Source organism: Schistocerca gregaria, chromosome 4, assembly GCF_023897955.1.
Source record: "Schistocerca gregaria isolate iqSchGreg1 chromosome 4, iqSchGreg1.2, whole genome shotgun sequence".
In the NCBI taxonomy this organism is placed as follows: domain Eukaryota; kingdom Metazoa; phylum Arthropoda; class Insecta; order Orthoptera; family Acrididae; genus Schistocerca; species Schistocerca gregaria.
Window position 1 is genome coordinate 518,685,060 of NC_064923.1, and position 24,348 is coordinate 518,709,407.

Consider the following 24,348-nt stretch of genomic DNA (forward strand, 5'->3'; position numbering starts at 1 on the left):
GTAATATTATAAATACAAAACAGAAAAGGTTTATGTAGTATCTGAATAATACTCATAGAGCGGTATTAGATCCGCAGGAAATACATATCTGTTAATTCTTACCTACCTGTAAGCAGAACAATAAAGATAATTGCAGTAGATATGCGGATCATACCTCATATGCGTAATTCTGACAGTCTGGTTAATGTAATACTCTGGAAACTGTTTGAACGCTTTGTACAGGACTCGTATTCACATAACATAGGTGATTTTCTAATTTTTTTAGTTCTCTTTTTAGTGCTACAGTACCGTTCTCATTCTTTAAAGGAAACTTTAGCTTATGACGCTCAACTAATCACCTAAAGTAAGTATAACTGCAATTTTGTTTCGGTACATTTGTATACCAGTATAGCTGTACGTAGTTTTTCTAACAGGGTTTTCATTTGGTGGATACATTGAACAAGGTCTAAAAATTGGCCAAAATCAATTCCTAGAAAGCAGTAAGACTAGCTACGTAATCATATTATGAAGTTTCTTAAACATCCGCCTACACACAATACATCACTTTCTAAAAAACCTGGACATGTTATGTCCGATTTTCGTTTGCTCTACAACGTAATACTGCTCATGTTTAAAAGTATTTTACGTAAGTTAGAAGGTTACGTAATTATTTTCTCATTCTTTCTTATTTCCCTTCTCAGTTGAGAGCCTTAGACTAGATCTTTATTAACATATATCTGACTCCGCAACTGACAGACATATAGTCCCTGCATATTAAAAAGTGCGCAAAATTCTTTGCACTCGGATTCGTAAAATAAAGTCACAGGTAGGGCGCAGAATTCTTTCCCTGCCAGATTTCATAACAAGGCATGAATATTTTTGAGAATTACATAGATAAACTGTGTAAATAAAGGAGTAATTATCCACAAAAATCGCGGTGTAGTAATAAAAGCGGAATAAAGCAAGACAAATTTATGTTAAGACGTCGTGGTATAAGCTCGCAATTATTGCTGTCTTCAAAGCCTCTGAAATATTGAAGACAGCGAAAATTTCTCGAAGAAATTAAATTTTTCTGACGACTTAAGGGCTCCGGAAAGGTTCAAAAGCGTGAAATGTTCAATTTTTACTTTTATGCGTTTTTAAAAATCTACAGATGTTCCCCTTTCAATTGATATGTAATTTATTCATTTCAGAGGACTACAACTATTTTAAACATATTTTTGAAATATGTTCTGCGTGGGCTTCACCCACTGTGGCGCAGTTAAACTGCTGTCAAATGATGTACTCATGAATCTACATTCTCATCATGTACATTTTAGTGATGTGACAGAAAATAAGTGCTACAAAATAAGTGTTGCGGCTAACATCTGATAGTTCGATATCCGTCGTTCGCTCGATTGTCATGTGTTTCATGTTTATTTACTCTTTTGTAGTCCTGAAAATATTCAATTCTGTTCATTGAAGTCTTCTTGGTTGAAGGATAATCATGGGCAAACGAAAAGTGACCAGAAATTCCCTAAGACTTTTAAGTAAAGAAGAATTGCAGGAAAGCCAAAGGTAGGTGTTATTACCATGAAAAGTAAAGACGATAACCAATTCTATAAATTTAATCTTGCGGGTACATCCGCCCATTGCAATGAAAGTGAGAAAGAAAGTAATTTGTAGCGGAAGCTTGGTTCCGTTAGTGAAAAGTATGAACGTTTCAAGGGCGAATCGGATGTGAATGAAATATTTGATATGTCAGTTCTCAACAGAATTTTTGCAACTGTGTAAGATGTATTCAGTGTAGTGAGTCGGACTGGATCTTTGTATAAAAAATCACTTAGGACTTGCCAGTAATGAATCTAAAGTGTGGTAAGTGTTCCACATGACCACCATTTGCAGCAGTGTTGCAGTAACCATAAATGAAGAAAATGGTAGCAAAATCTATTAACACAATTACATTTGCTTACGCCTTTCGTACCATTGGTAAGGGTGCTATTTGCAGATGCAGTTTTCTGTGGCATGATGAATCTTCCAAATCCCCCAACTAAGTTTACGAATTATAATATATTTATAGTGCCTAAAGTAGAAGATGTCTGTAAAAGAATCTATGAAGAAATCTGTGGAAGAGGCAGTAATGGAAATCAGTGCTAACAGACAATTGACTGCAGCACTCGTTGGTACCTCACATAAACGGGGACACACATATCTTCATGGTGCATTATCTACTACCAGTATAAATACAGGGAAAGTCTTAGATGTAGCAGTAACATGCAAATATTATAGGGGTCCACAAAAAATAAAGATATCCATGAAAATATTTCACAACTAACTATAGAGCAGTAATGGAGGAATGGAAGTGACTGGTGTTGCTAAAATATTTCAACGTTCTGTTGTGTGTGATGAAGCACGATATGTGAATTTCCTTGGTGATGGTGATTCTAAAAAGTTTCAAACATGTTAAAGATCTGAAGCCCTACGGCGATGATGTTGTAGTGTAGAACACACACAGATTTGATGAGATGAAGAAGGCTGTTTGGGCTCTTTTTCATACTTTTTCAACCAGTTAAATTCCCCATCATTTCTTTGAGCCCAAAGGAGAAAACATTTGGTGTACGAACAACAAGGGATTGCTAATTGATGAACATAGTCTGCCTGATGCGGTAATGGAGGTAATAAAACCTATTTTCAGAGACTTAGCAGCAACTGTTGAAAAAGTATGTTCATGGAAAAACTCAAAACCTCAAAGAAAGTGTAATTAGTGTTACATAATCAAGAATCCACAAGACTGTGTTTGTTAGAACAGAAATACTTCACTTTGGTGTGTATGATGCTGTTGCTACTTTCAATGATGCCAACGTTGAAGGTGCAAAGTATTTTGAAATATGGGAATGAAGATAGGTTTCAACAAGGTACGAACGATGCCTGCTTTAGACAAGGAATATCTTCGGGCTGCTGCCAGGGCTGTAAATAGTCTAGAAATAGAAGCAAGAGTAAACAGAAGGAGGACAATGAGGAAGTTTGAGGAGGAATTTGCAGAAGATGAAGATAATCCATCCTATGAACTTGTACTGCACTAAAAAGGCAATACAAACATTGTCGCTCGATTCCCTAAAGTTTTTCTCACACAAATTACATGTTTTCTTCAGGGTCTACCAAAGCCATTAAACAAATTTGTTTCAAATTTTCAGTTAATGTTACAGTTTCTTCTGCTCAACTTAACACAGCCTTTCATCAAAAATCTGTACACTGTTGAATCTATAAACAAAAATGCCACAACAAGTAGTGAATTTTCATTACAATAGAAAAAATTAATCTCTAACAACTGAATTCAAATTTTTAAAAATCCGCGGGTTAAATTATAGTCAATACTCTAATAAATAACATGTAAAAATTTTAACTTCCTACCTCAAATACTTTCTTCAGAGCATAGAGCTTCCGGGAGCCGCTTAACTCATCTGAGGGTAAACAGGTAAGACTGAGGAGGAATGAACTGTACAGAGTACAAATTACGGAGTTCTGGTTTAAGAAAAATTAAGGAAATACAAGCTTAATCAAGGATATTACGGACGATAGCATCAACATATTATCAAATTTTGAAAAGTCTAAGTAAAGAAGGAGGAATTTAGCTCCACAGGGAACTATTTTATTCTATCGCCTTAGTCAATTAAGTTGGAAGACGATGATTGGTGGCGACGAAAGAGCCTTTCATCATCAAAAGAGGAGCGCTTCTATCAAATATTCACGCAGAATCGAAGAAGGTTTTATGGAACTCTGCTTCATGAAAACAGAAATGAAGGCGCGAGAAGATCTGCGAATAAACAATTTACTTCATTGTGTTACAAAACAATTTTAATAATCAAACTGTATAAAATATACGAAGAAGTCTAACGAAGACCATTACCAGAAGGGAGAGGTTAATTTTAGCTTTAATAACGCATCCAGGAGTACTTCATGCCAGAAAAGAAATTAAGAAGAAAGACAGTAGTTATCTTTATGTCAAGTAGTCTGTGGTCTAGGGTCTAATGGGACAAATGGTTCAAATGGCTCTGAGCACTATGCGATTTAACTTCTGAGGTCATCAGTCGCCTAGAACTTAGAACTACTTAAAAATAACTAACCTAACGACATCACACACATCCATGCCCGAGGCAGGATTCAAACCTGCGACCGTAGCGGTCGCTCGGCTCCAGACTGTAGCGCCTAGGACCGCACGGCCACTCCGGCCGGCTCTAATGGGACAGTAGAGATGAAAACATTAAATTAATTCCGAAGCACTTTTTTCTCCATTTCTTACAGAGCTCCTTTAAATAGATTTTAAATAATATTGGGGCCATAGTCTTTGAAGACTCGTAGTGGCCGGGCAAGAAATTTTTCTACTGTAACCCTATGAGTACAGCCTCCACAATTTGCATGTGTGCGATGCGTCAGCATTTACCATTCTACTCCAGTCTATTTCTTGGTACAGTCTTTTGGAGTTCCACAAATATTAAATAATTCTGTATGCTATTACGTAGTAGTTTCTCCACAAAATTCTGTAAATACCCCATCTAAAATATCCCATACGAAACCACCCCAATCGCAAATCTGTTATAATCTTGTAATTATTGAAGTCACAAAGACTTCTCGATAGTTGTTACAGTCCTGTCTGTCAATCTGTTTTTATAAACAGAACTGATTATAACTTCATTCTATGCGTCTGTAACTGAATGCCCTAAGTAAAAGTCACACAATTTGTGACGTGTCTGTGGGAAGATTGTATCGACGCAGAGAAAAACAATCAGAACATTGATGTGTGTGCATATTAAGGTACCACATATAAAAATAGCTGCACTTGTATCCGTAACACATTGTTTAAGGGTTATTTGTGAGTACCTATTACAAGACAGAAATTTTAGACACATATCAGTGGATACCCCAAGTTTTTAACTAATATCACATGTGCTCAGTGTGGACGCTCTTTGTGATATGGGAAACATCAGTATGTGTGTGCGATTCATTAAAGTCGCTTACACGAATTGCTGGAAAGACGCGATAATAGCCTTCTTTGTCCATACGGAAACGAAATAGAAGAGATAATACAGAACTATCCCCATCTTCTAAAATGCTTGTCCCCTAGTGCAACTGTGATTTCCTAAATCACTCCAGGCAATTGCCGGGATGGTTCCTCTGAAAGGGCACGGCCGACTTCCTTCCCCATCCTTCCCTAATCCGATGAGACCGATGACCTCGCTGTCTGGTCTCCTTCCCCAAAACCAACCAACCAACCTAGTGTAACTACCCCACGGTACTTATTACGTAAAGAAACTTAGAGAGATATTCTGTCCGCTAATATGTGTCATTTTTCTGTGCATTTGTAGTTTTTGAAACCTTAGGAACACGTCAATAATGCTATCTATATATACAAGGCGAGCTCAATAAATAATGCTACGTATTTTTCCCTTGGTCAGTTTTGGTTGAAAAAAAAACGCAGCATTCAGCCCCTACAGTTTCGTACAGTCCCGATAGGTGGTGGCGCTATACGTAGCCTTCAAAATGGCGCCTGTAACGGAATTGCGTTCCAAGCAGAGAGCTGGCATTGAGATTCCTTTGGAGGAAAACCAGCGCGTCACAGATATTCATAGGCGCTTGCAGAACGTTACAGAGACCTGTCAGTGAAGAGAAGCACATTGAGTCGTTGAGCGAGGCATCTGTCATCATCGCAACAACGTCACGCAAACCTGCCAGATCTCCAGCGTGCCGTACATGACTCCTGCAATTTAGGTGAGCCGTGCCGGCTCACATCAATCACTCGATCGCTACATGTCAGTAAAGGGATACGATCTTTGGTGGCTCTCCGTGCAAAGAGCTTTGGCTGGCAGGAAGATAGAAAGAATTTGCGGGCCGAAGTGGAACGAGCACTTGCTGGACGCGAGGTCGGTTTACCTTCGCTATATGGGGCCGATAGTAAGCAGCTTTTGCAGAGCACAGACCTCATCCTGCCAAGACGGTGTTTTGGGTTGGCTGTGGTGGCGATGGGACTGTGCAAATTTGCCTGTGCCTAGCGTGCAGAGATTTTGAGTGCCACTTTGCTACCCGTTCATCAAATATTTTGGTGAGACTCTTTCCGTGGCTTACGAGTTATGTTTGTTAAAATCGTAGCACTGCGACTAGTTTCTCCTTCCCGGATGGTCTACTGTGTTTACTGCTTACGGGGGCCATAAGTGCTACCTTAATGGAAGCAGTTGTGTTTCGTTACAGACGTTAGTCGCAATTGTTTGTGAAATATATGGATGTTGCGTGGCCTGTGTTACAGAGCTAGTGGGGTTAAATTAATCAGAACGGCCTTCTTAATTGGTCATATTTCAAGGGGCCGACCGTGGACCATGTTGAGGGCTGAACTATTCGTTGTTCTACCTTTTAAACACAGTGAAGTTTAATTTAATCGGAGAGCATTTTAACTGTAATTAATCTTAGTTTGGTTAGTCTGATTTAATAGGAGTGCCCTTCACTGTAAACATATTACTTAGGCACTTGTAAAACATTTTGGTGGGGTTGTTAGTCAACCCACCCTTAGAATTTCCAAGTAAATTCTGCTAAAACTAGAACGTACTTTTTCTTTTTAGTTGTTACGGGCAGCCTGGTAAACAAAGTTTGACATATGGGATTCGTTTACTGAACTATTTGAAGTAGTGGATTTTACGTTAGTAAGAGCTGTCCGATACGTTACTTATGGCTAGTGTCTTACTGCGAAGCATGCCATTAACATATATTGCAGGACACATGAATTGAATCACTTGAAAATAGCATGAAAGGCCGAAACATGGAGTCGAAATTAGATAAACAACAATGCAGTCAAATGAACGTGTGTTCATTTAAAAATTATTGTGTGACTGTTGCTCAGCAACATTAAAAACTGCTTAGGCTTTATTTGTTTTCTCATTCCTGTAATAGCAGTAATAGCTGTTAACTGCTTAAATGCTTATCACCACATTCGCTGATTAGGCAGATGGTTGTTATTTATTTATTTGTGTTTGGCTCTTAAATGGTAACATAATGAAATACGTGCAGCTCTTCGGGAAGTAATGCGATGTTACTAGTTTTCTAAGGTTAGTTCTTAGTCTGTTGTAGTTTACGTATTATCGGACCTGCCTGGTGCACCAGCATCCCAACCCCACTGGGTGTCGAGTTCACACCGCCCACCCTGACCACGGGTTACCTCGCCTGTCACGGGCCTGAAATCTATCTGTGTAACTTCTCCTGGTTCTGAGCTTACGTCACCAACGGACGTGACGCATCGCTTGGGTGGCTCCTGTTGTTACCAAATCTGCAATCATTTGAGATTTTGTATTTAAAAGCTAATTGAAAAATGTTAAGGTTTGATTATTAATATGCAGCTTGGCTGACTTAAGATATCTGTTAATGTTTGACAAATTGCTTAGTTTCTTAATTGTTTAAAAGATCTTTTGCTAACGTCAGTTGCTAAACCCATTTTCTCGTAACTATTCGATAAATTTTTTAATTTCATGTTTGTTTTTAAAAGCTATTTATAGACGTCACTAGATTGTTGACTTTTTATTTACATAAAAGATTACGCATGTTTTCAACTGTTAACGATGCTTTCGTGCCTTCTGGTCCAGCCCTACCGCTCAACAGCGTATCAGGCTAACTACACCCAGTTCAGTTGGAACGTGCAGATAATCTCTTTCTGTGTCCTCGACGGTTCACAATCACACACGTCGTTGCAGAACTGGACGTCTCTGTTATTGATGAGACTCGTCCACCAGCTGGGGTACTCAAAGATGTGTGTGTGTGCCCGCTGAATTCCTCGTCGCCTGACAGAAGACATCTTCGAGGAATTGCTTGCACGTTACAGGGCTGATCATGATATTTTCTGTGGAACGTCCACAAAGGCGATGAAGCCCGGGTTTATCACTTCAAATCAGAAACAATACCAAATCCATGGTGTCACACCACCTTTCCTCCGAAGAAAAAGTACAGAGTCACACCCTCAGCAGCTAAAGATATGGCGGCAGTCCTCTGGGAGTTTCAAGGGGTTATTCTGTTTGATTTACACCCTCATGGTGCAAAAATCAACTCTCGTTTTTACTGTGCTTGAAGAAACAACCTAAGGTTTTTCGTCGTTACAAAGCCGAAGTGGCCGAGCGGTTGTAGGCGCTACAGTCTGGAACCGCGCTTCCGCTACGGTCGTAGGTTCGAATCCTGCCTCGGGCATGGATGTATGTGACGTCCTTAGATTAGTTAGGTTTATGTAGTTCTAAGTGTAGGGAACTGATGACCTCAGAAGTTAAGTCCCAGAGTGTTCAGAGCCATTTGAACCATTTTTTTGAACAAAAATGCAAACAAACTCCTACTTTGACAACGAAAGTCTGCACACCTTAGAGGAGCTCACAAAACTTCTTTGGACTGTTCTTCCTCATCCGTCCTACAGTCCGGATCTCGCACCTTCTGACTGCCATATGTTTAGGCCAATGGAGGATGCACTCCGCGGGAGGCAGTACGTGGGTGAAGGGGAAGGTAGTGACGCAGCAAGGCGTTGGCTGTGACGTCGACCAGCAGAGAGGCACCATGCGAGGTACCATGTCGACATACAGGCTCTTCCGATAAGGAGACATGAGGCCGCAGCACTGCACGGAGATAATCTTGAAAAATAGGGTTTTGTAGACAAAAGCGTGGGGAATAATATGATGTATTGTAATCCTAAATAAAACCAACCTGCTTTCAGAAAAGAATGTGTTATGTTACTTATTGAACACCCCAAGTGTTAGCTGCGCCTGGTACTTTACTATTCTTCGTATACATCAAGTTTTTACTCATTCGATCAGGTGTTGTTGGTGGGATGCTCTGCTTTCTCCGGTCTAAATGCACTGCTGAATGTAGAAAAAAAATGACACGTTCTCTCTTTTATAAAAAAAAAACAAGAGTGGTGCTTTGTGCATTCTTAAATACTGATCGGAGTAATCGCAGTGTTGCCTATATTTTGCATTCTCGCTGTATTGAAGACATTCCACTCTTCGTTTGCACAGGAATTCCCCATGTTCTTATTTGTTCCCTCCCCACTTTAGAACAGTTAAGAATATGTCCCTTATTTTGGGGCACGCAGATAGATAATCGAGGGCCTGAAGAAAGACATGGTTCAATTTTTTCCGTCCAGGACGATATTAAGTGATGATGGGAGCGCTCCTTTTCAGCTGATTCTTTGTGGACAGTGGTAGCATGTGCGGTGTTCGAGGATATGGCTCAGGAAATCTATTTGTGGACTACGTTTGGTGGGTATGTCTGTCTGTGAAGGCCTTCGTGACACCTACAGCGTACTGCGAAAAGGAATTCTCATCACTGCAGATACGTCGTCCGCCAGCTGTCAGGCACTACATGAGGGATGCCAGCTGTATGATCTTACTTTTTTAGTGTCATAGGCCTTCGTGAGTGAGAATCGAATGATCAACTGACGTCATTTTCTCTGTGATGGCGACATTCAGTTGTCTCCTGGCGACGACATAACATTGTTGTAATTTTCTGTTAAACATCGATGGAAAATTCAGTTACAGTTACAACATATTATCCAACGCCCTGATTTCCGAATGGGGCGGTTACTGACCGTCCGTATGGTGGGTGGCACGATGGTGGAGACGCTGCGCTGCTGGAGGCGCTGGGCCTTGGGCGGCCCCGCCACCCCGGCAGCCGCCGCCGCCGCCGCCGCCTCCGCCTGCGCAGCCGCGACGCGCGCCGCCGCCCCCGCCGTGGCCGCACTGGAGCGCGCGCGCCGCTTCTTGCGCGGGGGCGGCACCGGTGTGGGCCCGATAGACTCGCAGTCCTCCGAAGTGGTGTCCTGCTGGCGTTGGGCCGGCACCTCCAGGTCGGCCGACTGCCAGCCGGAGGCGGTCACGGCGCCGCCCCCGTTCAGCCTCCGAGGCGTGTGCACCGCCGGCAGCGGCACCGACCTGACGACACGGCCAGCACAGCTCGAGTAAGCGACGTACGTTTCAACACAATTCTATGCATGGTAGCTGAGGCCACCGTGGCCTCTTTTAATAAAATGATGAAAGACAACACTGTTTGCGTTACTTTTTTATCTTTATCCTGCTGGTTTGGAAGCTGGCCACAAGTCATCTTCAGGTCCAAATCTAATGATTGCGATCCGTATTTCGTCGTCAGGACAAGGTTCATTTTTAACTGAAGATGACTTGTGGCAGGGTTCAGAAGTGCCAATAGGAAAAATATCAAGTCGCACGGGATTAGCCGTGCGGTCTTATGCGCTGCAGTCATGGACTGTGCGGCTGTTCCCGGCGAAGGTTCGAGTCTTCCCTCGAGCATGGGTGTGTGTGTTTGTCCTTAGGATAATTTCGGTTACGTAGTGTGTAAGCCTAGGGACTGATGACCTTAGCAGTTACGTCCCATAAGATTTCACACACATTTGAACATTTTAACAAAACTATTAAACGTGACGCAGTCCGTGCCTGTCTTTCTAAATAAACAGTAGCAGCGCCAGTACGGACTGCTATCGCTTTGCACATGTTAAGTTATTTACTGTTTGCCCGAACCCATAGTCCTGCAATATTCTATTTCACCTATTCACCACGATCGTGATTCGCACTTATGTCATTTTCAAGCGATAGATGAAGCGCGGCAATGTATTAAACCTATTAACTCCTGTCGTCAAACCAACTACGTTTATAAATTCCATGTGTATAATAAGACATTTGACAAATTTCACAAATTATGGGCCCATAGTGGAAATTACGTGCGCAGACGGTATGGATACCACAGCAATTATTTCGTTCACTCGTATTACTGACGAAGACTCCATTCAATAGATAAACATAGTTCGCACGCGGATACTGTCATCTTAAGAGGAACAATATTCAAACCGTGTTGGACACCACTGATAATGGTTCTATTCAGCTACCGTAATTGAACTTAATACAAATCAACAACGCGTATCAAGAATAAGCTCTCATCATCAGGCTGTCTCACGAAACGCGTTGCTGAATTGCGTTAAATGAGATTAAAGTATTTGAATGTCAGTAGTTATTTCAAATAAAAAAATTACCACAGATACCTGAAAACCGAAAATGGATTACGTTAATCTATTTTAGACATGATTCTGAATGACGAAACATAACTGAGTTGTTTACTTTACTCCAGAGGTACCAATTCAGGTGGGTAAACAGAACACCTTCTGATGAATTTGACGGAGACCAAAGTAGACACTGTTAGACTAAACCCCTGAATCGGGTTCCAACACGTCGCCTCCCCAATCGCTTCCTCTCTCCCTCCAATGGACAACACTCCCGACCCCTGTTTACATATATAATCTTGACTTCTTGGATTCCTTCAACTCTGCCTATTCGCGGTTTACGAACTAGGTTGTTACCAAAGAGAATTCACACGCCAGCAGCACATTTTCTGATCCTGTGCCTTGCACGTATTCCTCTTACTGTAAGTAGTACTTAGATTAAAAGTAATGAATACATGAGCTGAAATAAAACCATCTGTACCTACTACAGGCATTACTGTTGAGCAAAAATACAAATATTCTGCGTATCATACGTAAAGTTTACACACACTGACAGTGTTGAACACTCTCTAATAGGTTTCCTACAGAGTTAGCCATTTCTTAGTTTTCTACCCTGAAATTATATTTAAAAAGTTGTTGATTAGAGTCACGTTACCGAACAATCAAACGAATCGTGTAAAAACTTGGTTAGGACAAGAAGGCTGCTCCCCACAGTGGTGTGCCACACGGTAATAAACTCTACTGCTTGCATTTACTAAGCTGAATCGATCAGTCCGAAACTTTGATTACCGCGTGTTTGCAGCAGCCCAGCCATAACAGATCTTCTGCTCTTTGTTGCCAGCAAGAGGCCTTCTACTGTTACCTTTCGATTAGTTAATGGCATTTTAATCGTCTTCTCCGTGCCACGAAGAATAATTGATTCTCTATTAACAATATGCGGGTTTACGAAAACACCCTAATATTATGTGTGGACAGGGAGATTAGGGGTAACATTCGACATCACGATCGATTTCTATACGACTGAAACGGGTTGAGATGAGTCAGTAGCTGACAACCATATGCCCGAATATCGAGTTCAAACCTAGCACATAAGTTTCATTACAGTAGATACTCCGCTGCAGATACCACCCATCGCTAAATTTAATGCCGCCTGGTGGCGTTACGGCCGCGCATGAGGTAAGGTAAGTACACTGTGCAACACATTTAAAAGGGGATTGCGATGGAGAAGTTTCAGATTTGCTTCAAAGCTGCCTATAACATTCCTCTGTAAGGGTGCAAAAACGTTGCGCGCTGCAATGTCACCCTCGTGCTCGGCAACGCTTCAAGAAGAAAAGTGTCGACACATGCGATAAAAATGCCAGAGCTCAGAAATTCATGTCAAGTGTAACGTGGGTTGATCGTGTCATCACACTGGCACTAAATTTTACCACAATTCTGCCCAGTGGCACCGTGGAAGTGTCACACGACGAGAATGTCGTCTTGCACACATTTCAGCCCTTCTGTTGATGCCTTTACGTTAGAAATCAGGACCGCGACGCCCACTATTTTCTTTGGGTGGCCAAAACCAAAACAAAAATTTCGGACACACAGACGCTCAGAATCGACACAAAAAGATCTCAGGGGTGGCTTAGAGGGTGACAGAAAAACAACGCTCTTCCTTCGGGCGTTGAATCCCACGCATTTCGGAGTCGTAAACGAAAGATCGTAGTGCAATGAGCGACGGGACAACTTTCTTAATAACCTTTAACACTGCTGACATCACACTTATTATTTAACCTATCTTTAATGACAAAGTGGGCTTACAACCGCACTTAGCACTCTACCACCCCTTTCAAGTCCTATACGATTGCAGTTGTGGTACAGGGTAGAGCCACAAAGGACCATTAAAAACCATTCGACAAAATTTGAATGTGATCTTGAAACAACAAAGGAAGCTAATGCTTTTACACCTTTCCTATTTCGTTCCCACCGATGGTGTGACCATGGGGGGAAGGGGGGGGGATATTGCCTCATGCATGAATAAAACGGCAAAGGGTCCCTCTAAGATTCTAAGATCACGCAGGTCGACAACACGCTCGCTGCCATCCCCACTCCTTTGTTGAGCACTTTGTAAACGTACCCGTACACAGACAACAAATGATGGAGTCTTAGGTTCCTACAGGCATGCTACGCTGTTGCTCTATCCCCGACGGCAGTCTTCAGGCTATATGAAATGTAGTAAACGAGAGACAGTACAACCAGCCAGAGAAAAAGACAACTCTTTTACTGAACTGAATGGAAGGGCTATAAATTATGAATGACAGGTAGCAAATGCATTCAACGATCATTTCTTAAATATAGTAGAAAGCATAGGGTCAAATGGTTCACGAGCAGACTCACAACAGTATGTTGAAAATGTAAATTTCACAAAATTCAGTCATACAAATGTATTCTTTCAAAATTAAGAAAATAATGCGTTCTCTCAAAAATGAAAGCTCTTCTGGTTTTGATGGTGTTTTCAATAGAGAACTCAAAATTTGCATCCATGTAATAAGCCCAGTCTTATCTGAAATATTTAACGCATCAGTAACTCAAGGCATTTTTCCAGAGAGACTGAAATATGCCTCTGTTAACTTTTCTTTAAGAAAGGTGATAAGAGATATGTCAATAACTACCGACCTGTTTTAGTGCCGACACCATTTTTCAAAAATTTTAGGTGATTTATTCTAGAATAGCATCTCACCCTAGAAAAAATAGTACGCTTTCAAATCACAATTTGGGTTTCACAAGCGTTGTTCTACTGAGAATGCCATTTACACGTTCACCCACCACATTTTACAAGGATTGAATAATAAAATAGCGCCGATTGGTATATTCTGCTAAGCAACTGACTGTCTGAGTCACAGCATTCTTCTAGATAAATTGACGTTTTATGGGCTTGATGATACATCCAACCAATGGATAAAGTCATATCCAACGAAAAGAATGCAGGAAGTAATTCAAGCAGTATAGTCCGGGAACAGAATTCTGACTGGGCAGAAATCACGCAAGGGGCTCCCCAAGCTTCAGTCTTAGGCCACTACTGATCCTCATATATTTAAATGCTCTATTATTGTAATCAATCCAAGCATACGTACAGAAACAGATGAAACGGTAAACAAAGTTCTTAAAAGTATCATTGGCTGGTTTTCTGCAAATCGATTCACCCTCAAGTTTGAAAAGATCCAACATATCCAGTTCTTCACATCTAGAGGTACTACACCAATGAAAAGTGTAACAAAAGGAAATAATAAATAGCGTGGAAACTTCATAATTCTTAGGGGTCGATATTCATGAGAATTTATATTGGAAAAAAAGATATTTTGGAACTTCTAATACAACTTAGTTGAGCCAAGTTTGCGCTTGGAATAATAGCAAACTTTGCCGAGAGACAAATCAATAAGTTCACATATTTTGCATATTATCATTGAATAATGTCATATGGAATAATGTTCTGGGTTAACTCATCTTTAAGAAAGAAAGTCTTCATAGTGCAAAAATATGCTGTAAGAATAATATATGGTGCTCATCCACTATCAAGTTGTAGACATCTGTTTAAGGAGTTGGGCTTTCTGACTATAGTTTCACCATATATTTATTCTGTCATGAAGTTTGTCATAAATAACCCACTACAGTTCAAAAGGAGAGATCAGGTACGTAATTACGAGTACCAGAAGGTAAAATGATATTCATCACTCAACATTAAGGTTGTCCTTAGCACAAAAAGGGGTGAACAATGCTGCAACAAAAATTTTTGATCATTTACCCAGTGATGTAAAATGTCTGACGGACAGCAACGTAAAATTTGATTACAAACTGAGAAAGTTTCTCCTTCATAACTCTGTATATCTTCTTTCTTGGCTGGCCTGTGTGGCCGTGCGGTCCTAGGCACTTCAGTCTGGAACCGCGTGACCGCTACGGTCGCAGGTTCGAATCCTGCCTCGGGCAGTTTAAATAGTTCTAAGTTCTAGGGAACTGATGACCACAGATGTTAAGTCTCATAGTGCTGAGAGCCATTTTCTTTCTTACTAAAAAAAAAAAAGAAAATGCGGCCTCAGAGGGGTGTTAGGGGTTTCCTGCCTGCAGGCGCTTAGGAATCCCTTTGTCTCCACACAATTACATTTTTAGTGTGCACAAGAAACGTGGGCAGGTGGCACCGAGAGCGTTGCGAAACTGGGTGGACTTAAAGGGATCCTTTACCACATTATTCACACAAGCGTCAATGTCACACCCTCTTCTCCGCCACCCCTCGTGATACTGCCCCAGAAGGGAACAAAATAGAAGAGCTGAAGCAGCATAAGCACCCTTTGCTGTTTCTGGATCACATTCAAATTCCGTCGAATAGCTCTGAACGGTCTCTAGTTGTTCCACCTTGTACTCCAAAGCAAAAGCTGCAGTCACACTACACTCCAGAGAGGTGCGATCGCGTTCAGTGGGGTTACAGGCCCACAATTTACTCAGAGAGAACGATTGAATCGTCTGGGGGTGGGAGTGTCAGCAGTGCCAAAGACAGCGAAGAACGTCGTCCTGTTCAATATCATGAGAACTACCATTATCGACTGCGAAATACGTTGGATTCAACGCTCGAAGTAAAGAGGTGCTTCCATTGACGTCCTTTGCGCTGCCCCCTGAGGCCTTTACCTGCCACCCATAAGAAACCCGAGTGGTTTCAACGATGGGCTTCGAGGTCCTGACCTCAAACGGAGAGAGGTCAAAGGAAGGGATGAAACGTGGATTAGAGGGGATGTGATGACTTTTCCATCATGTGACATGTCCACGGTGGCATTGGGCAGGATTGTGCTGAAATTTAGGACCAACGTGACATCGTTAAGCTGTCTCACACTTCACGTGACGTTCTGAGCTCTGGCTTTCTCGTCTCTTGTGTGGACACCTTGTCGTTTGAAGCCCAAGTGTGACGCTGGATGTCGCCACGGTTTCGCAGCATTACAGACGAAGGTTGTAGGCACCTTTCATCCAATGGTTAACTTCTACGGCGCAATGGAGACGATTACAAAGGTTTCAGAAAAATGACATTTAATTATGCCGGGCAGTATATATAAGTGGGTCAGCAACCTTGCCGCTGTGGTAACACAGGTTCCCATCAGATCACCGAAGTTAACCGCTGTCGGACTGGGATAGCACTTGGATGGATGACCATCTGGTCTGCCGAACGCTGCAAGCAGGATGCACTCAGCCCTTGTGACGCAAACTGAGGAGCTACTTGATTGAGAATCAGAGGCTCCGGTCTCGTAAACTGACATACGGCCGGGAGAGCGGTGTGCTGACCACATGCCCCACCATATCCGCATCCAGTGACGTCTGAAGGCTGTGGCTGACATGGCGGCCGGTTGGTACCATTGGGCCTTCATGGCCTGCTCGGACTGAGTTTAGTTTTTAGCATATATAAATGGAGCAGAGACGAATGGGGAATCGGTCTAGCTGTGGTACGAGCAGCTGATGAGGAAATCGCCCGACATAAGGTAGTCTGTCGAAGTGCAGACTGTTATTGCCCAGTGTCTGGAAAAGAGCTTCTCGGGAACGTGAACTGGATGGTGGTAGGCGTGCTAGTGTTGTGAGCATTTGTGAAAAGTGGTTGGAGGACGGGGAAACCATGAGCACGCGATACATGATGGACGCCCGCGCCTCATCACGAGGAGGTTGGAGGTTTGACCCCTCTGTAAAGTAGTTCAAGCGACGATATGTGACAGATCCGGCGGTAGAGTATAATGCTCCTACAGGAACAAGTGTTTCGGAGCACACCGTTCAGTGCACAGTGTTGAACGCTGGGCTCCACAACAGACAACTCGTGCGTACTACTATGTTAACCCAACGACATCGTCAATTACCATTACTGTTGTCCGATGAATAATATCACGGATGTTCGATGATCGCCTCTGGATTCACCGTCGTCCTGTAAGATAAGTGTCCGTGTTACAAGGCCAGAATCGTGCCACAGAGGCTTGACGATCACGTAGTGAACTCAAGTTGATCTCTTTACCATCAAATTCGCTTGAACTTTAACCGATAGAACACATATGGGACCCTATCCGGCGCCAGCTTCGCGCCCACGAACCTCAGACTTACGATTTGTGGGAATTGCCTGATCTTTGCGTGAACATATTGTGCCACATACCTCTAGAAACTTCGCAAGGACTTGTCCAGTGCAGCTGTGGGGGATACCTTCAATGACAGGGAGAGGAGAGAAAACTACATTTCATTGTGGATAAAGGTGGTTTCACCATTTAAATAAATAATGTATTATTATGAATTTTATTACGACTTCTAAATTATACATTGCTCTTGTTTCCGGGAGTGGGGGAAGTAGGGGGGGGGGGGGGGGAGGAGATGTTGAGGGTTTCCTCCGCAGCGAAATGAAGTTTCTGAAACTCTGTATACGAGAGGACTTCAAAAAGTAAGTTATACAAATTGTTTCGCGCTAAGACCATTGAGCTACAAAAGTAACGCTTTTTGAGAAGAGAGCACATGTTCTCGATTTCCTGCAGACAGTCTTCTGCTTCCGTATGCAGAACAGGTGTATCACAGTATGCCCGTGAAATCATGCAGCAAGTGGAAACGTAGTCCAAAGCTGAAGTACACGGTATAGTATGATTCATGGGGACAAAACATGTTCACTGCACACGCGTTCGCCGTGAAATTCTGGCGGTATATGGACCAAATGCAGTGTGGCGTCCAGCCATAGAGAAACGGTGCCAGAAGCTTGACGAATGCCACACAGACGTTCGTCATGCTAATCGGGAAGGAAGGCCACCTACATCGACCGCAGACGACAGTGTGCAGTCACGAGGAACTAATGCAGAGCAATTCCAGATTTACCAACGAAGAGGTTCTTAAATGGCTCCCTGAACGAGGAGCAGATTTCTTTTGACCGGTTGAACGTTCCGTCCTTTCCTTACCGAGATGTGGTGACTATGCTGGAAAGCAGCGTCATGTATCTGTGCCATTATGAAGTGTAATGTACTACAGTATTCAAGAAAAGTCACCTGACCTGGAAAAATAATGTGTAACTTACTTTTTGAAGTACGTTTGTAGTATTAGATCATCATCGCCATTACATCTACGCCTTAGTATGGTATAATACCTTTCTACGGGATTGTTAGAGATATTAAATCTGAAGATGGATTCCACGTTATGAAAGATATTGTTTTACAGCCTTATTTTACCGAAATACGTTTCAGCGCATTACGTGCTATCTTCAGTGTACTATTTTGTTTATTTTCTTTCTGTGAAATTATTGTTATATGTTTACCTCTTGTGTTGGTTATATTAATTTTATCTCAGAAGTATTTACAATTTGCAAAAGGAGTGATCATTTTACAGCTACATCCTAAAGATGATATTGGACCTTTCACTAGTAATCAAAAACATGCAGAACAGCGAATCAAATTTATATTATACTGTTTCCAAATATATATTTATCTTCATTTTCAGTTAAATCATCCACATTCGCATTAAGGCAGAACGGTACTACAATAGCAATATTCTCATGAACAGTGGATATCTGTGTCAATAATTAATTCAATGTTTCAATTTCTCTGGGCTCACTCTGACAGTTACTGCTAATTTGGAGTTGATTATGCTACCAAAGTGAAATCCCAATTGCAGAAGTGACTCATTGTCTATTGTTTTACGTGGCTTCCTATTAGTCGCACAGGCTTCAGCATCTGCCTCCTACGCACTATTTCGCGGTATGCGCTGTAATCGGTATCAGCATGAACAGTCATCTTTTGGATCAGAACTCCACACTCACGTGATGTTGTAAGTCCTCTGGCAATGCTCGCCGTCCAGGGGAATCACTGCTGCCGTAGGCGACTTGGGTTGCGGGTACACCTGCAACAAGGGAAATGCCTCTAAGAATCACGTAAGCACTAATCTGACCTACAGTTACTAACGGGAACACAGAGTACTAACACGATTACCGTAGCTCATACTGATTAGAAATTTGAGTGTATTTGACAATGTCATCTACTGTACTGAATCTACATTGTAACCAATTACTACAAGACACGTTAGTAATATAATGAGTTCTAGGAATATAGTCATAGAACAGTTTCCTTTGCGAAACAGTCTTTTCTTCTTTACATCTTATTTACAATGTATCCAGAAAATTACCATACGCATATAACATACATTTACTAGAACAAAACAGTATGAGGCAAGGCTGACAAACGACTTCCGAGAAAAATGTGTTGCAGGTATTCGTAGTCTATATCATTTAAATCTTTCACAGTTTTATTTCATGAACGATTCAAAATATTGAAACGTCGCGATTCTGTTGTCTGAGTAACACATTGAATCTTAGGTCAGTCTAATGCCCCCTCTGTTACAAGTATATATAAACGATTTTCCGTCTAATATGCAACAAACAGAAAAAGTTCTGTTTCCGGATGACATTAATGTTGTAACCAAGCCAAGTATGCACACGACAACAGAGTAAATGGCAAACAATGTTCCTAACAGTGTCATTGACTGGTTTCTTCCGAACGGCTTCACTCTCAATTTTAAGAAGGCACAATACATTTTTTTTAAGTATAGAGGTACTGCACTAATGATACGTCTAAAACAAGGCGAGGAAATAATAATATGGTGGAAACTGCTAAAGTTTTAGGTAATCATATTAATGAGAATTTAAACTGGAAAAACCAAATTTTAGATCCCCTAAAACAACTGACTTCAGCAACATTTTCGCTTAGAACCGCGGCAGTTCTTGCGGAGAGGTAAATCAATAAATTGATATATTTTGCATATTTTAATTCAATTCACGTGGAATAACGTTCTAGGATAAGTTGTAATCAAGAAAGGACGTCTTCACTGTTAAAAAACGTGCTGTCTGACAAGCAGCCAAGCAAAATTAGAAAACAAACTGAAAAATTTTCTCCCTGATAACTCTATTTCATAGAAGCACTTCTATTACTGTTATGTGTAAAGGGTGGTGGACAGGAATTACTAACTCACATTGTATGGGTTTAATAGTAATAATAATGATAGTAACGTCTGAGAAAGGAAAGAAAATAATAATAAAACAAAAAGAAGAAAACAAAGGAAACTTACAACTGTTCACCATGTAGCCATATTTACATGTGAATTTGCGATGTGGATGTAAAGTTAATCGTTCCACATCATTACGATTTATCATGAAAATTATCCATGAAACATAAAAGTAATTTAACTCTTACATGAAACGAGATACTGAAGCATGTACGGTTTCCCTGTGGTGGAATGAAGTACTTTTTTATGGCATTCCAAAGTTATTGAAAACACGAGTACAGCGATGTAGCACCAGCCGGTCTTATTGTTAGAACTAATGGCGAAAATATGACAATTAGGCAAAAAATTAATGGCAAGGCTGCCGGTATCGTCTACTAGGAGTAAACATCGCCAAAGGGTTTATCTTGACAGACTGCATCGTCATATCAACCCTTTCGATTGTTAACTACTTTACATAAAATCTGTTCATTTAAATACATGCATCCACATTTTTAAAGCTCTCTAAGCCCTTCTCATACGCTAGATGTAAGCACACGAATCTATTTACAACATCTACGCTTGATTTGTTAGTACCTACGTCGTATAACGTAGAGCCAAGAAGAAATATATTTTACTTTGGTAGCGTACACTTATTTTCATGCTGCAAATAACAACAAAGACAAGCACGAGAGTCCTACTTATACTGCAACAGCAGATTCCTGAGGCCTTGTCTTTCAACTGTAGCACACTCCTCAGAGACTTTAGTGAAAAGTTTTAACAGCAGTATCAACATGGGTTATATCATTGCGCTCATCTTTTCAAGAGCCTTCGTACACCCTTTAAAGAAAAGTACTCCATTCCATTCAAAAGCCATACTTTCCGCAATGTCTCGATTGATACAAGCGTTATAAGTATTCCCGATACTACGTACGCGCTCGTACGTGCAAGTGCGGCATCGCCCCGATATGTCGTGCAGACGTGTAGCTATTGAGAAACGTTACTGTACCGATCCGAAGCTCACCACTGAGGTTGATTGTAACACACATACAGTTACCTATGGATAGAACACCGCACTCAAATGGACTGCAGTGCAGCATTTAAGTTGAAAGTAAAGCACTGATAGAGGCGCATTAGAGACATCCTTCATGCCACGAAAGAAAATCGCGACACATGATCGGTTCCGCGTCATGTTATGAGCAGAAGTCTTGTTAACCAGGGACGTAACTCGACGTATGCACCGGAGTCAAAGTGTTGTGGCGCGGACATGATATTAGTTCCAATTGACAGGTAGTGCTCACATTCGACAGATACAAAGGAAAATCGATAATTACGACTTTTAATTCAAAGAAATCGTGATCTCAGAGTTTCAGAAGTGAAACCGGCGTTTTAAGAGGTCACAGGGCGTCAAGAATCGCCTCAAACTGTTAGGAGACCAATGCATGATGCGAATATTCATTCCCGACGACCGTGTCGAGCACCACGTAATATACCACAAAACAATGTACTCCTTTACAGAGCGGGAAGAAATCAGGCACAATGGACGCCCCAGGATTGGTGTCGGGTGTTTTTAAGAACGAAACTCCGATCTGTTTATACCCGATAGTCACAGACAAAGAGTTCGGGGATAATCGGTTAATACTGAACGCCTCCAGCATAGAATCCCACATGTGGGACAAGTCGGTGGTGCAGTGGTATTCTGGGTTGGCATTACTCGGGGTCACCGTACACCTCTCGTGCTTTTTGAGAGCAGTCGCTATGGTACAGGGACGAGATTCTGCGACCATTAGCGGGACTGTATCGCCAAGATTTTGGTGACAATTTCATCACGATGGATGATAGCTCGCGTGCTCTCCGTGCTGCTCTATTGAACACGTTCCTTCAACATGCTACGATAATCAGGCTGAAGCGGATCGCCTGATCGACAGACATGAATCCAGAAGAGCAGACGTGGAATCGAATAAAATGAACTCGTTTTGGACGTCGATAACTATTGTGTACTCTGCGTGACTTACGCAGAATTGCCATTGAAGAGAGAGACATATTGGACAAGGACGACTGGGAATGCCTGTATTGTTCGGAAGAAAAATGCAATGTGCAAATTTTCATTGTCATTCCATCACACAACTGATGGATGTCAGTATTCTCCACTGTCACCGTAGACTCCCCCCTCAGGGGGAGAGACGATTTTCTCGTTACCAAACTGTCTGTTTTTGATGATCTGGACACATAGTAAATGAATAATTACGCCTGCCTCAGAGCATATTTTGGACTGGGTTGCTGAATTATTCAATGTTACCATGTCACGCTTCATCTTCCTACATCGCTCAACAGAACATCGGATATCGACATTATCAACGATGCCTCAAGTAATTTTTCTTCAGCCCGCTTAATTTTTGCACCTTGCATTTAGCACAGTCTAACATATACAGTGGAATATAGAAATAATCAGCAACCAGCTGCATAAAAGAAATTTTATTTCCTTAACCGGAAATAAAATAAAATAGGTGCCCATCTTCAGAAGGTTATAATTATCGTATTATTTGCGTCAGCAATAAGATGCATGCAGAATACTGGTGTGGTCATGTGCCTGAACGAAAACAGTACAAAGAAGCCAAATGACAAGTGGAGAGATCATGCCAGAACCATTCTTTTAAAGGCACTATGAACCACACGACCACAAATTTATGTTGCTTACATCTTATTGTTGACACAAATAACGTGACAGTTATAACCGTCCGAAGAAAGGCACTACTTGTCTGAAACCGGTTAAGGAAATAACTTTTATGTAACTGGTTGCTAATTATTTCGATATATACAACTACAGTTGCTTAAGAAGAATAAAATACTATGTATACAGAGGTGACGTTCACTCCTTGGAAGTTGCTACCGTCTGACAACTGAACACACAATTGAGCCCCTAGTGGCAAGAAAGCACTTCGTCAGTTAACCACATACGTGCCAGTAGATTAATGTTTCGTTTCAATTCTTTTTCTAGTTAGTCCGTGGAAAAGTTATTATATTTTAGTTTCCTAAGCGTTACTAAACTATTAAACGGCAAGAATAATCATTCAATAAATTTAAACATAGCCCTCAAGACGAAAATGACATGAGTTACAACGTTTCCGTGAAGAAATACTGCCGAAATTGCATATAATTGCAGCTTACTCCACAAAAGCGAGAGAATACAAACACAGCATTTTATCCACAAGACGCATTTATTCCGGTTGCTGGTTGCTCTTATAATTGGCACTGCAAAGATTTTGTTATAGTTACGCTTCGTCTGACTTCCCAAATGACGAATATTTGTTTAACGTAATTACTTCTTCAAAACACTACTGTTTTGGTGAATATTGACGACAGTACATCTGACGTAGCAACAATATTGAGAGATTAGTTTCCTCTGAATCGGAAAAGAATTTTATTGCTTTTGTTGTGTTATTATAATGCCTATATGGTATTTTTCTCTTCAGCTCCAGTTACGGCAGCTTGTCTGGTTATTTAAATGTCATAACTCCTGCTTTTCATACGAGTTTCTTGTTTTACGCATTCCTGCTCAGGTTTGTTTCCAAGTGCAACTAGGGAACAAAACGTCGCGTTATTACGCAGGTTTACAACGTCTTCGTGGAAAGCGCCATGTATTCTGCTGTTTACTCTCTGACTCTTATTCTTAAAAATAAATGTTATTCTCCAGTAAATGTCTGTAAGTTACACAAAAATTTTAGCTGTGCAGTCACATAATGTGCTGTTTCATTCGTCTTGTGGTGCTTAAGAAATCTGTAGGATGACAAATTTGGAGTGTTCCTTTTTTTATCGCTACAATTTATTGCGCTACGTACGCTCCATTTTGCACAAATCAATGTAAAGAATTCTATTTCGCGTTCATCGGATATAATATTCCACGGTGTATCTGTCCGCTTGGCGTGCTGCTGTCCCACAGTATAACAAATATGTAGTAGTGGTAGTAGCAGCTTTATTCATCCGTAGATCTCTTTTTACAAGGATATAGGACATCTCAAAGTATTTACAAATTTTGATCAATTTAAAGTAAGCTAATTCGTACACACATATATTTACTGACGTGTAGTTAGAGAGCTGGAGTGTCGCGACTGTATATGTTACACCGAGAATGTAGTTCTCCCCACAGGTCACCTTACACAATAGGCAGTCTAATCTATCGGAGAAGCTGTTAGTATCGATAAATTTTCAGTTAACGTCCGCTTTCTGATACTGGCAATTTTCATTATTAATTCATTCACTCGATTCCTTTTTAGCCAACACTTACAAGAATAAGAGTGTCATTTCAACGCAGCAAATATTGAAGATTTGGTTCCGTTACTGAAGCAGCAATTGCATATCTGCACAGCTAT

The 24,348-nt window shown here is 41.2% G+C and overlaps 1 protein-coding gene across 1 annotated transcript in view; it reads right to left on the minus strand.

Annotated features, from left to right (window-relative positions):
- The window catches only part of LOC126267197 (uncharacterized), a 237,151-nt gene that overhangs the window by 33,343 nt on the left and 179,460 nt on the right, over positions 1 to 24,348 (minus strand). Inside the window, exons 2-3 of the mRNA XM_049972166.1 lie at positions 18,765 to 18,844; positions 9,560 to 9,902 (exon numbers count right to left, since the gene is read on the minus strand). Of these exons, the coding sequence (XP_049828123.1) occupies positions 9,560 to 9,902; positions 18,765 to 18,844 (423 nt within the window). The remainder of the gene's footprint in view (positions 1 to 9,559; positions 9,903 to 18,764; positions 18,845 to 24,348) is intronic.